General features: G+C 42.1%; 1 protein-coding gene across 4 annotated transcripts in view; it reads left to right on the top strand.

Moving 5' to 3' along the window:
• map3k15 (mitogen-activated protein kinase kinase kinase 15) overlaps positions 1 to 12,634 on the top strand; it is a 40,918-nt gene extending 28,284 nt beyond the window's left edge. For 2 of the 4 annotated variants that reach the window (XM_030756834.1, XM_030756833.1), the window contains 3 exons: positions 173 to 279; positions 387 to 463; positions 1,186 to 1,875. In XM_030756834.1, the coding sequence (XP_030612694.1) occupies positions 173 to 279; positions 387 to 463; positions 1,186 to 1,279 (278 nt within the window). In that variant the 3' untranslated portion in view covers positions 1,280 to 1,875. Of the gene's footprint in view, positions 1 to 172; positions 280 to 386; positions 464 to 1,185; positions 1,876 to 11,146 lie in introns of those variants that run through there. The other 2 variants (XM_030756832.1, XM_030756831.1) reach the window with 1 other exon arrangement.
• Positions 12,635 to 13,747: the final 1,113 nt, after the last annotated feature.

Genomic DNA, 13,747 nt, shown 5'->3' with positions numbered 1-13,747 from the left:
TGGTTAGCTTGTTCAGCTAGTTTGACATGTATAGGTGCCAAAGTGATGATCTGACATTCTTCTTGTCGTCATGGAAAAAAGGCTTTGAAATACTCCTTCAGTCAGAGAGTTTGGGTGAAGCTGACAAGTCACATGTGCTGTGAGCAAAGTGTTCCTCTGCCTGTTCTTTCAGACATTTCACCGCCCTCCATCCACCACATCCCAGCGGACTATGAGCCGGACAAGCAGCTCACTGACTGGCTGAAAGAGCAGGGCGCAGACCCTGACACCATAGACAAGGTTGAGTATCTTTAGGTTACATTAGTGTTCAACATCCAATTCTGCTTATCAGCACTGCGGCAGTGAAGTATGGCCATAAACTAAGAGTGTTTCTATTTGTGTTCTAGTTTGTGCTAGAGGAATATACACTGGCGGACATTCTTAGTGACGTTACCAAAGATGACCTCCGGTGCCTACATCTACGGTACCTACACATCTTTCTTTCCTGTAACAATAAACGTATATGAAGCTACTCCTGCAGTCTGAGGAAAAAAACATCTTTCATTAAAGTTACAAATCTCTTTCAAAATCCAGGAAGAATAAATCTTCATCATTGCCTCTGTGACATTTTCTTTTCACAGGTCATTGACTTTCTGAACTAAATCACCCCATTTTTCTTCATCCGCAATGCTTTAAGCTTTCTCACTGCAAAAACAGCCTCTGCTAAAGGGATCTGATGTCATTTGACTGTTTCTGATTTTTAGCTGCAAAAGTCTTTTAGAAACTAGGGATGCTGCAATCCAACTTCTTCCTGTTCTAATACCTTGATCTCCTGTTACAGAGTGCCGGTTCAATGCCAGAGTTAAATAAAGTCAAAGACTACTGCAAATGTACAACAAAAGCTGTTGCAGCCATAAAATAATTTCAAACTGCTGACCCTTTGCCGTCCCCCATACTGTACTGCATTTTATGGCAATGCCTCGCTCCATTATTTTGTATGCTTTTGCAGGCTTTGCCACATGAGACTGCGGTATTGATCTGTATTGATAAGACTTTCTCTGCCTTTTTTTCACCTCTGAGGACATAAGCGATAAGAGTGTTCAACATTTAACCTTACAGTTTTTTTTTTTCAAGTTATACTTTTATCTAATAATAGAAAGTAGAAGTAGCTGTGACGTGCTATAACACCATCCATCTTCCTTTCAGGGGTGGAGTCCTCTGTCGGATCTGGCGAGCCATCCAGCGGCACAGAGAGCGAGACAGGCTGGCGAATGAGAAGCGCTCCGAAAATGATGCATGATGGCCTACAACTCGGCTGTGGAGAAAACACGCACATATTCACACATTACCATTATCTCCCCATTCTCTCTGCCTCTGCAGTGCCTTTTTTCTAAAATGTTGTTTTTGTGTTGAATGTACAGGACTTACTGAATCCATGCAGAGTCCGACTTGACCCGACCAAAGTGCTTTAGTGCAGGCACTACTGTATGTACATTTGTCTTTGTGCTTGATATTTATGAAACATGCAAACAGTTTAGTGCTCTACTAACGTTTCTTTAGAGCAGAGACTCTCAAACTTTTTTAATGTGTTTGTCTTCAGGAGCACCACAATTTTTGTATTTACACCAGCACTACAGCCCCAATAGAGCTGCGTGCCAAAAGAGTCACACGTGACATTAGCCAGTCTTCAACCTGACTGCTCCCTAGTAGAAATTGCCAGTGAGTGGGTGTCATGTTTACTGCCTTCACCTTCAGCCGAACTCCCTCATGTAAACTGAGTTTTTCCAAATGGTGTCAATGTTTCAAGTATGAACTGCATTAATGGCTTTAATTTCACATTACTTTCATGCCCACACTCCCCCCCCCCCCCCCCCCCCCCCCCCCCCCCCCCCCCCCCCCCCCGGAGGGACATACTTTGAAAACCAGTGCTTTAGAATATGAAAAATCTGCTGTGTATTTGAAAGATGACTGTAAAAGTCAGTGATGTTGCCTTAACATGTTTCAGTAGATCCTCTGAAGCTCCAAAGAGGCAGCTTAGCTACAAACACTACAAACAGCTGTGCTAAGATGAAGAGTCAGCAGTAACTGTATTCATCTGTAGTGATAAGACTTTATCAGCCTTTTTGATAAACTGAGTCATAAGGAGTCAGTAAATCACCTACAGGCCCACTGCATCTTTTAGTTTTGCATTGTTTTCACCAAACTGTCCTGCTTACCTTCTGCTGAAGACATGAAATATTGTGAGTCTCTGAATATAAATTTCAGCCTTTAATTAAACATAATGTAGCATGCACACACATCACTGCTGCTGATCACTGCCTTTAGATTTGCATGCATGTTATTTATTGTAACAACTCTCATCTCCTCTGTATCTGTATTTAATTTATTATTTTTGTTATTCCAACTATGACATGTGCTTTACCATTATAATAAATTTGGAAAAAGCAGAACTGTTGGCTCATTTGCTTCAACATCACCTCTTAGTTTTCAGGGATGATGAAATGAATCTGGTCATTTTCTGCGTCTCACCGAAATCATTCATGCCTTTTCTCTTTGAGGCGTTAGGCCCATGAGGTCAAATTACGCTATTATGCAGACAGTTTACACAAGCCTGTTCTTTGGCAGCCTGCGTGTTTCTGCTCATTCTACATGCCTTTCATATTTAACACCTGCCAGAAACCTGTTTCCTTGCCCACAGATGACCTTTTACCTGCTTGTCTTAGTTTCCCACAGTTTCTTGTATTTATTAAATTATTGACTGCTCACTGTAAATGCTGTAAAACTATCTTTAGGTGCGCATTCAATGCAGTTCAATTCAATTGTATTTATATAGCACCAAATCACAACTACAGTCACCTCAAGCCACTTTATATTGTAAGATAAAGACCATAGTAACAGAGAAAACCCTAACAATCAGACGACTCATTATGAGAAAGCACCTGGCAACAGTGGGAAGGGAACTTCAGCAGAACCAGCGTCAGGGAAGGCCAGTCATCAGCCATGACCAGTTGAGGGTGAGGGGAGGGAGACAGGACAAAAGGCATGCTGTGGAAGAGAGCCACGGATTAATAATAAATTGATTAAATGCAGAGTGAAAAGAAGTGAGTGAAGAAGAAACACTTAGTGCATCATGGGAAGTCCCCAGTGGCCTAGGCCTATTGCAGCATAACTAAGGGAAGGTTCAGGGTTACTCGATCCAGCCCTAACTATAAGCTTTATCAAAAAGGAAAATTTTAAGCAGAATCTTAAAAGTACAGTGTTTTTATCCTGAATCCAAACTGGAAACTGCTTCCACAGAAGATGGGCCTAAAAGCTGAAGGCTCTGGCTTTCGTTTGACTTTTAAATACCATAGGAACCACAAGACTGCAATCTGAGCGAAGAGCAAAGTTCTCTATTGGAGTGATACAGTACTATGAGGTCTTTAAGATAGGATGTGGTTTGACTATTCAAGACCTTGTATGTGAGAAGAAAGATTTTAAATTCTATTCTGGATTTAACAGGGAGCCAATAAAAAGAAGCCAATATGGGAAAAAATATGCTCTGTCTGTCAGTACTCTAGCTGCAGCATTTTAGATCAACTGAAGGCTTTTCAGGGAGTTTTTAGGACAGCTTGATAGTAATGAATTACAATAGACCAAATAGAAGAAGTAAAATAGAAAGTAATAAATAGAAATACAAGTAATAAATGGATAAAGTAGTTTTTCAGCATCACTCTGAGATGTGGCACAAAGCAGTCTATTTGTTTAATATGTGCATTGAAGGACATATCCTGGTTTAAAATGATTCCAAGATTCCTCACAATGTTACTGGAGGCCAAGTTAATACCATCCAGAGTAAGAATCTGTTTAGACACCATGTTTCTAAGATTTGTGGGGCCGAGTACAAAAGCCACAGTTTCATCTGAATTTGGAAGCAGGAAACCAGAGATCATCCAGGTAGGCCATCATGTCTTTATAACATTCCTGCAGTTTAACTAATTGGTGCGTGTCATCTGGCTTCATGGATAGATAATGCTGGGCATCATATGCATACCAATTAAAATGTATGCTACGCCTTCTAATAATACTACTTAAGGGAAGCAGGTGTAATTTAAACAGAATTGGTCCTAGCACAGAACCCTGTGGAACTCCATAATTAACCTTGTGTGTGAAGAAGATTCCCCATTTACATGAACAAATTGGAGGCTATTAGCTAGATATGATTCAGCCATTCTCTAAGTAAATTGATCTGTTAAGTTAAATTGAAACCCAGTGTTACCTGCTTTCCTAATCTGTAACAGCCTTTAAATAGCACATTCATCTATTGTGATGAATAGAGCTACAGAATTAAGTTGCTATGTCTATGCATGTTTTATATCGTATGATAAGGCCCTTACAATATTAGAGAGAAAACAACAATCAGATGATCCCCTATGACCAAGCTCTTGGCAATAGTGGGAAGGAAAAAAAATCCCTTTTAACAGGAAGAAACCCTCAGCATAACCAGGCTCAAGGAGGGGTAGCCATCTGCCGTGACAAACTGGGGATGAGTGGAGTGAGACAGGACAAAAGACATAAATACAACAGGTTAGTGGAGAAGAACTGCTCAATACACCATAGGAAGCAAATATAGCAAGAAAAGAGGCAATTCCTAGGTTTGTCCACAAATTCCAAAGTATTTAGTATGTACTGTAAAGAAGCATGTGCAAGTTTTCTGTTTAGAATTGTGGAAGCCATGCTAGGTTAATGAGACTTGGTTAATACAGCAACAGTAACATGTTCTGGAAATGGGTTCATTAAAATCAAACGTCCTAAATTTGGTGATTTGTCAATTTCAAGTTCAGCCATATGCTTCCAGGTAGCCTGTGCTGATAGATTGCTCCCTTGAAGCCCTACTCTAGCTAACGGCATCTTGTGTTTTAATTTAGTATAAACAAGCAGTTTTCAATGGAATAATCCAAAGTTTCCAAGTCCTTATCTAAGAAGGAAGGGCTGGCGCATGCTCCATACTTTGGTTTCTGACACTCATTGGTTTGTGCAATCTAAATATCTCAGTGTAGCGTCCTACTGCAGTGTCCTGAGACATCTAAGGGAGAATATTTTACAGAAGCCATCTAAACGGATTATTGCCCACACTTGCTTCCCTGTGACTTTGTCTACTTCCTGAAACTGGAAATGAAGTTGAAGGATAAGACAAGGAAAGAGCCTGCAAACTGCTGAGGCACCTAACAGGAATTCTAGCAAGAGAAAATGTCCAGATGTGCATAATTAAATAATTTTAAACAGGGAATGGCCAAATTCAAATTAGGTGAGGTTACTGACTTTTGTCAACCCATTACTGGTACTTTTTGTGTGCACATGGTGTAACAGCAAAACAAACATGCAAATATTTAGCAGGTATCATTTCACTACCTTTAGCTTTGCTGTTAGCTTTTAACGTGTTAGCATATGAAAATTTGCTAATTGCCAGTGAAGAACAGATGATGCTGGTGGACTTGAAGATCTAATATTTGTAAAGTAAAGTAAATGTCCTTAGTAGCCAAGTCCCTGATTTGAGAAATATATCACTATGAAAAGTTAAGGTTCACCAAATATAATTAATTTTCTGGAGACCATGAATCAGAGGGACATAAGGGACTGCAACATCATCTGTCTCACGGAGACATGGCTGACTCCCCTCATACCGGACCACGCCGTACAGCCGTCGGAGTTCTTCAGTGTTCATCGCACGGACAGAACGAGTGAGTCTGGAAAATCAAGAGGAGGAGGTGTGTGCCTAATGATTAATAACAACTGGTGTGACAGTAGGAATGTTGTCCTTCTGAAACAATCATGTTCACCGAACCTGGAGCTCCTAACCCTGAAATGCCGTCCCCACTACCTGAATAAGGTCTATATTCCACCTCAGGCGGACACAAACACTGCACTATCCGAGCTACATGAGGCTATTTCCACCTATCAGGCTAACCAGCGTGATGCGGCTCTCATCGTAGCCGGGGACTTTAACAGTGCAAACTTGAAAAAGCTGATACCGGAGTTGATTCAACACATCGACTGCCCCACCAGAGGAGAGAGGACCCTAGACCACTGCTATTCTCCATTCAAAGATGGCTACAAAGCAAAGCCTCTTCCGCCTTTTGGGAAGTCTGACCACACCTCTGTACTTCTCATGCCGAAATACAAACAACGGCTCAGGCAGGAACCCCCTGCTGTGAGAGAAGTGACACGGTGGTCTGATCAAACAGAGGCCGCTCTGCAGGGTGCGTTGGATTCAACCGACTGGGACATGTTTCGCAGCAGCGCGGGCGGAGACATCGAGGAGTTTACGGAAACTGTTGTGGGATTTATTGGGAAAGTTGTTGAAGACACTTCACTTAGGAGGACCATCAGGACTTTTCCCAACCAGAAGCCGTGGGTGGATAAATCTGTCCGCGACGCCCTGAGGTCCCGCACCGTTGCCTACAACTCCGGCCTCGCCTCTGGGAACATGGAGGACTACAAGGTTGCATCATACAACGTCCGCAGAGCGGTGAAAGAGGCAAAACATCGCTACGGCCGCAGACTGGAACAGCAACTACAACAGTCTGACCCCAGGGGACTGTGGCAGGGACTACGCACCATCACGGACTACAAAGCACCACACACACACCCGGTGAGTGCCGACGCTTCTCTGGCTGATGAACTCAACATCTTCTTTGCGCGCTTTGAGTCGGGAAGCCGACAGCCCGCTGCGCTCCCGGCCGGAGGGGCGGAGACACTCACTGTGACGGAGCGCGACGTGAGGAGGGCGTTTAGACGTGTAAACACCAGGAAAGCGGCTGGACCAGACGGTATTAGCGGACGTGTCCTTAAGACCTGCGCTGACCAGCTGGCACCTGTGTTTACACTGATATTCAACCTCTCACTGAAACTGTGCGTGATTCCCACCTGCTTTAAAAAGTCCATCATAGTCCCTGTCCCAAAGAAACCACACCCCAGCAGCCCCAATGACTTCAGGCCCATAGCACTCACCTCTGTGGTGATGAAGTGTTTTGAGAGCCTCATCAAGACATTCATCACCTCCTCACTGCCCACCACCCTCGACCCACTACAGTTTGCATACCGGCCAGACAGATCCACAGATGACGCCATATCCTTCCTCCTCCACAAGACCCTTTCACACATAGACACTGGTAAGGGGAACTATGTGAGAGTGCTGTTTGTAGATTACAGCTCAGCATTCAACACCATAGTTCCCTCCAGGCTGGTCTCTAAGCTGCTGGACCTGGGCCTGGGCCCATCCCTGTGCAGGTGGGTTCACAGCTTCCTGACCAGCAGACCACAGGTGGTACGAGTGGGTCACCTCACCTCATCCTCCCTCACCCTCAACACTGGATCCCCCCAAGGCTGTGTGCTCAGCCCTCTGCTGTACTCACTGTACACCCATGACTGCGAGGCCACGTCAGAGTCCAACGTCATCATCAAGTTTGCTGACGACACTGCTGTTGTGGGACTAATCTCTCACAATGAGGAGACAGCCTACAGGAGAGAGGTCTCCCGCCTGGAGAACTGGTGCCAGGAGAACCACCTCCTGCTCAACGTCAGCAAAACGAAGGAACTGATCGTGGACTTCAGCAGGAAGCAGCAGAGGGACTACCATCCACTTGTCATCAGTGGTGCTGAGGTGGAAAGAGTGGACACCTTCAAATACCTGGGAGTGACCATCTCACAGGACCTGTCCTGGACTCATCACATAAACATCACAGTGAAGAAGGCCAGACAGCGTCTCTACCTCCTCAGGCGGCTGAGAGACTTCAAGCTCCCACTCAAGGTGCTCAGGAACTTTTACACCTGCACCATTGAGAGCATCATGCGTGGGAGCATCACCACCTGGATGGGAAACTGCACCAAGCAGGACTTCATGGCCCTAAAAAGGGTGGTTCATTCAGCTGAACGGACCATCAGAACCACCCTCCCCAACCTGCAGGACATTTACACCAAGCAGTGCAGGCTGAGGGCCATGAAGATCCTAAAACAGCCCAGCCACCCCGGACACTCTCTCTTCTCCCTGCTCCCATCAGGCCGGCGTTACCGCTGCCTGAGGGCTAAGACTGAAAGGTTGAAGAAGAGTTTTTACCCACAAGCCATCCGTCTGCTCAACTCTGAGCCCTAACTGGACCATTATTGCACAATGTAAATATTATAATTTATAAAAGTGTGTATAGGTATAGTATATAGAGTATAGTGTATAGTGTGAATTACTTTTTTTATTTTTATTCTTCTTATTTATATGTGTGTGTATATAAGGTTGCAGGTACAAAATACATTTCACTGTGCATTGTACTGTGTATAACTGTGCATGTGACAAATAAACACTATCTTATCTTATCTTATCTTATATAATTAATTTTCTGGAGACCATGAATCAATTCTAAATACCATCTTAATCCATCGAACTGTTGCTGAGATATTTCTAAAGTTGTGGACCAACCAGCCAAGTAACCAGCGTTCACATCCATCCTATTAAAAGCAGCAGCCTCTTATTTCCCATTAGTCTATACTACAAACACTGATTTAGGCAAACCAACCCTTGCACTTGTATGGGTTACTGTAATAACGTTGTCTGACAGGTGAAAGAATCTGTATTTAAATAACTGAAGTGACTTTAAACCATAATGAAAGTGGATAATAGTCTGTATCTATTTAAAGGCCATGGCCTCAAGGCTGCAATTAAAAACGGTATAATTATTTGTACTCTGTACTGGAAAACTGATAACTCTTGTCATTTACATGGAGTGAAATGCAGCACACTCGTGTTTCCTAACCCAACAGGTTTTTCATACTGTCTCCGTTCCACACCTACATGGAAAAAGTAGATTTGTTTAGACGCTTGCTTTCCTAAACAGAACAATAGACAGGAATTTTATTGAAGGAAGTGAACTTAACAGATCTCCAACACATGTGTTTGATCTTGTTTTCTATATATTTAGGGGCTCTACAAAATTTGAATTCTGCTCCTACGCCCAGACAAATGGGAGGGCCATGTTAGTAACGGCATAAAATCTGTGCCAAATCTAAACATGTGACCCCTTGAGAAATTAGGGAGGAGCTGAAAATCTCATGATGAAAAAATTTGAATTTTTTTTATCAGCCTGGAAAGAACCTGGAAAGAGTGGACTTGTTTTTCTTTTCAGTGTGCTGAACTATCACAGGTATGTTTTTTTTTGTTGTTTGTTTTTATGTGTTGACGTATGTCATTTGCGTTAACAGGGTTCATGTGAATTAATCATGCCAAACCTCATTGTCCACCCCTTTCTGAAGAGCCAAAGTACAATATTTTTCTGCATTTTAAAGAACATAAACATCAAATAGCAACATAGCCCACTCAGTCATTAACAGGAAAAAGAAATCATCAATGATTTAATAAACATACAAGAAATGCTTTGTAATGCAATTTATAACAGAAACAAAAATAATAACAAAATACTTATATAATAAAATTGCATTTTTCAATAAAATAAGAAATACACAGATTCCTGTACCTCTGGAAACAAAAGGGCTGCTGCTGTCACTTGGTCAGGAGCAAGAACTAGTGTTTTTCCACTTTGGCTTATGTTCTACTTTCAAAACAGATGATGATGAATAAAGAGGTCAGTGTTGTTAACTGTTAACAAAGGCAGAATAGCTGTTTTTTTTTTTCAGTCTTGTTGTTTTGGACAGAAATGAGAGTGGAAAGAACTTCCCATTTAATCCCAGTACAAAAATGCCAACCACATTAAATCTGTGGTCATTTTTCCAAATTGGAGCCTCGCTCTTTTGGTAATCCTTTTGCTGCACATGCACCATTAACTTTCTGTCTTCTGCAGCAAAAAGGAATAGCACATTGTCCCCACACCTGTGGCATGCCTGTGTGTGATAAGATCAGCTCACTGAAATCTTACTCTACATCTTACTCTTTGTAGCTATTGAGCTGGCAGAAATATTCTTATGTCTTCTCTTTGATAATAATACTCTCAGTATCCACAATATGAAGTCACATAGTGCCTGAAGAGATTTACTTATTCCATTTCAGCTGATGTCTCTATCACTGTCTTCTTTGTCCCCACACCTGTATGTCAAAACTGATGTATGAGATAAGGTAATTATAGCTGGAGATTGTGACAGTGCCATTTGGACACTGGAGCCAGTGGTAAGAATGGTATTGCATTCTGAAACATTAGCATAGCTGTGTTGATGTTGGCTGAAAGCCAAATAATTTACAGTGGTTATAACATACTCTGCTTATCTTGTTTGCAATCTATTGAGTCTCTGAAGGTTACTTACTTATGAATGACTGAGTATAATGGGGTTGAGAGACTGTGGTGCCATAGTGTCAGGTTTCCATAACATATTTGTGGACTTTTTTTTTTAGCTATGCAGTTTGTTTGAAATCAATAAAATTCATCACATTTAACAGGTAAAACTTGTATGGAGCACTCACATCTGTAAAACCTTTTGTACAAGTACAATGCAAAGAAAAATGAGCAAAGTCTTTTTAAAGAGTATACACCAGCTTCTCTGAAGTCCATACTACTAGAATCCAAGACAGTCTCGTGCTCGCTGCTAGCTGAACTCTCCAAGCTCACATGGACGTTTGCTTTTAGGCATGTTGAATAAAAACAACCTCTCACCTTGGCCTTGCCTCAGTGCTCAGGTATTACTGTTTGTTGTTAAGATTTTCCAAGAAATTTGCTTTGCTAGCTATAAGTTTAATTAACACATGTTAAAAAACATTTAGAGAACCTAAAAGGTAGGCCTACTAAATGTAAGAGATGGATGGCTGGATGGATGGATAATTGCTTTTGTGCAGCATGTTCAGATTTTGGTCCTCTTCCTGGGAAGGCTCCTTGTTCTTTCTCGCTCCTTATTTAACATTTCTGTTGCTGGAAAGAAGAAAAAAAGTTTATGATTACATTTGTGCATTACTGCAGGTCCTTGTTCAAGATTCAGTTAAAATGTGCACTCTACATTACGTTGAATGTTTGACCCTCTGGTATTTAAACTCATCCACCTTCACTACCTTTACTCCTTGCTGCTCCTGTTAAACCTGCCTACTTTTGATTCACACACACATATATTCTGTCTTGCTCCTATTGACTTTCATTCCTCTTCTCTCCAGTGCCACCGCTTCTCTAAATTCTCTTCCACATGCTCCCTATTCTCATTACAGATCACAATGTCATCAGCAAACATGATAGTCCACGGAGACACCTACCTGACCTCATCTGTAAACCTCTCCATCACCAAGGCAAACAAGAAGTGGTTCAGAGCCAGTCCCTGATGTCATCTGTCACTCCTACTGCACACCTCACCACTGTCTTGTTGTCCTCATACATGTCCTGCATCGCCCTCACATACTTCTCTGCCACTACTGACTTCCTGCAGTACTACAGTTACTCTCTTGGCACCCTATCATATGCTTTCTCTAGATCCATAGACACCATGCAACTCCTTCTGACCTTCTCCATCAATACTCTCAAAGCAAACATCACATTGGTAATACTATTTCTGAAAGCCATACAACTGCTCACTGATTGTGACCTCTCTTCTCAGCCTAGCTTCAACAACTCTTCTCTTCTGATTCACTGTCCACTGTTAAACCTCCTCTCTCTCTCTCTCTCTCTCTCATTCTTCATCCATCAGCTCCTCACATACTCGTTCCATCTTCTCAACACACTCCCTTCACTCAATATTATATTTCCACCTCTATCCTTAATCACCACACCCTTTCCAGCTCAGTCTCTCTGCCTAGCTAATCAATACAAGTCCTTTTCTCCTTAGTGTCCAGTCTCAGCTGTGTTTATCAAAATGCCCATGTGTGTGTGGACAGGGTCTGGGATTCCTGTAATTTAGTCAAGTTTTGTTTTCTGTTTTAATTTTATTATTCCTTCTTTGTTCACAGAGCCACAGTTTTATTGTTGTCAGTCAGACACTTTCCAGATGTTACTGTATGGTCTAATGATGTGCTCCAAAAGTGGCAAAACCTGCAATGCCCCTACTGATGACTTGAGGCTGGCTCTGAAAGCTAGTTAACATCCACGGACTCCTGTGTTAAAAATCCCAACTTTACAGCATCAAAAAAAAAAAAAAATTCAGTCTGGTTCAAAAATGTTTTTGCCCTCTATGGTGGTTTTTTCATAATAACTGTATCCATTTTGATACTGAAGTTATAGACATGGCTGCTTTGATTGACAGGCGTGCCTTTAGAGGGCGCTGTAGCCGATCAGCATCTGCTAGGTCTCACTTCCACTAATTCGAGTCACTGAACTGGTCCTCTCCGCTGTGTTTGTGCTGTCGGTGTCTTTTTTAACAGAAGTATCTGACAAATATTAAGTGTTGCTGTGGGCTGCACGTCACCCAAGAAGTTCATTCTTGAGTTTTGGTAAGTGAAATTCCAGTACTTTATTTACACATACATATGCCCTCATACACTTGTGGATGCAGCTTGCTAATGAAGCTTGCTGATAACTTAGCACACTGCCATCTCATCCAGATATGGTAACTTCTGGCTCCAAAAAACGAACATGACAGAGGCTTAAATGCTAAAGCAGAGGCTTCAGAATGCAGAGTTCAAAACGAATGGGTGATATCATCATGGCTATACCCTTGTTTTATATTGTATGCATATGTCTGTGTGTGTGTGTGTGTGTGTGTGTGTGTGTGTGTGTGTGTGTGTGTGTGTGTGTGTGTGTGTCCACATTACCACAAGCGTTCAAGAAGTTTGTGCATCCTGCGAGGTCTAGGATCCACACATATGTGCCGGTGTCTCCACTTAAGTACACTTGAAGAGAAACAGAAACATCATTAAGTTGTTAACTAAATACTGTTTGAAGGAGGAGACGGGACATGTGAGTGACACCAGAGTACAGTGGTACAGATTGGTCCCCTTGCCTACTACAACACATTTTAAGGAAGGCGTAAAAAGGGGAGGTGCTTGGAAATTGGAAACACCTGGGAATAAGGTCATCTTGAAAAGAAGCAAAGCACATGGAGGGGAAATTACATAAGGAAATCCAAGTTCTGGGAGTAATACTACAGATCAAAGATACAAAAGCATAAAAGAGGACTCTTATCTTACACAGCTTCGATGTTACACCGTTCAGTAATCCCTTGCCTCCAGCAAAACACCACCTTATTTCTGTGTCTTAGGATGGCGTTCATAGCACGGGGTTTGACATACGATGTACAGCAACCCTGCTGCCCTGTAGAAACAAACATGCACACATGGATTGAAAGGTTATCTGATATTTGAATCAGCATTAACCAGATGTGGTCACATAAGACCTAGAATAACTTTAATATGGGTATCTGTCTTTTGTCTGGCGATCTGTCAACTGTGAGTATATTCAGTCGGCTTTTAGCTGTTTGGCTCTTGTCAGCTAGTAGCTGACCATGTTGGTCTGCTCTTTGCCGTTTGGCATTTGGATTTATTTGAGCTTGTTTGCTGGTGCTAGAAATAATTAGTGTGTAGATCAAACAGTATTATTTTTCTTCAGGTCATAAAACCAAAGGAGCACCTGTTGTAGAAGACACTAAATCAGAGCTTTTAGTGCCAAGGAGAGCCACTATCTCATTGTAAATGTTTGGTTACCTTGCATCCATTTACTTTGGATGAAAGCAAATGTTTGGTTAATTGCAAGAAATGCATCTATTGCAGATCAATCGCTTTCCTTCCTTCCTCTCATTTGTCATGTGATATTGGCTTGTAATGACCATGGTGACTGACCTAGATTAGTTAGTTTGTTGTTTATAAGTCGTGATCCTAACGACA

This window comes from Archocentrus centrarchus, chromosome 20 (genome assembly GCF_007364275.1).
Source record: "Archocentrus centrarchus isolate MPI-CPG fArcCen1 chromosome 20, fArcCen1, whole genome shotgun sequence".
NCBI lineage: Eukaryota > Metazoa > Chordata > Actinopteri > Cichliformes > Cichlidae > Archocentrus > Archocentrus centrarchus.
This window is presented reverse-complemented; position numbering and strand designations above follow the sequence as displayed.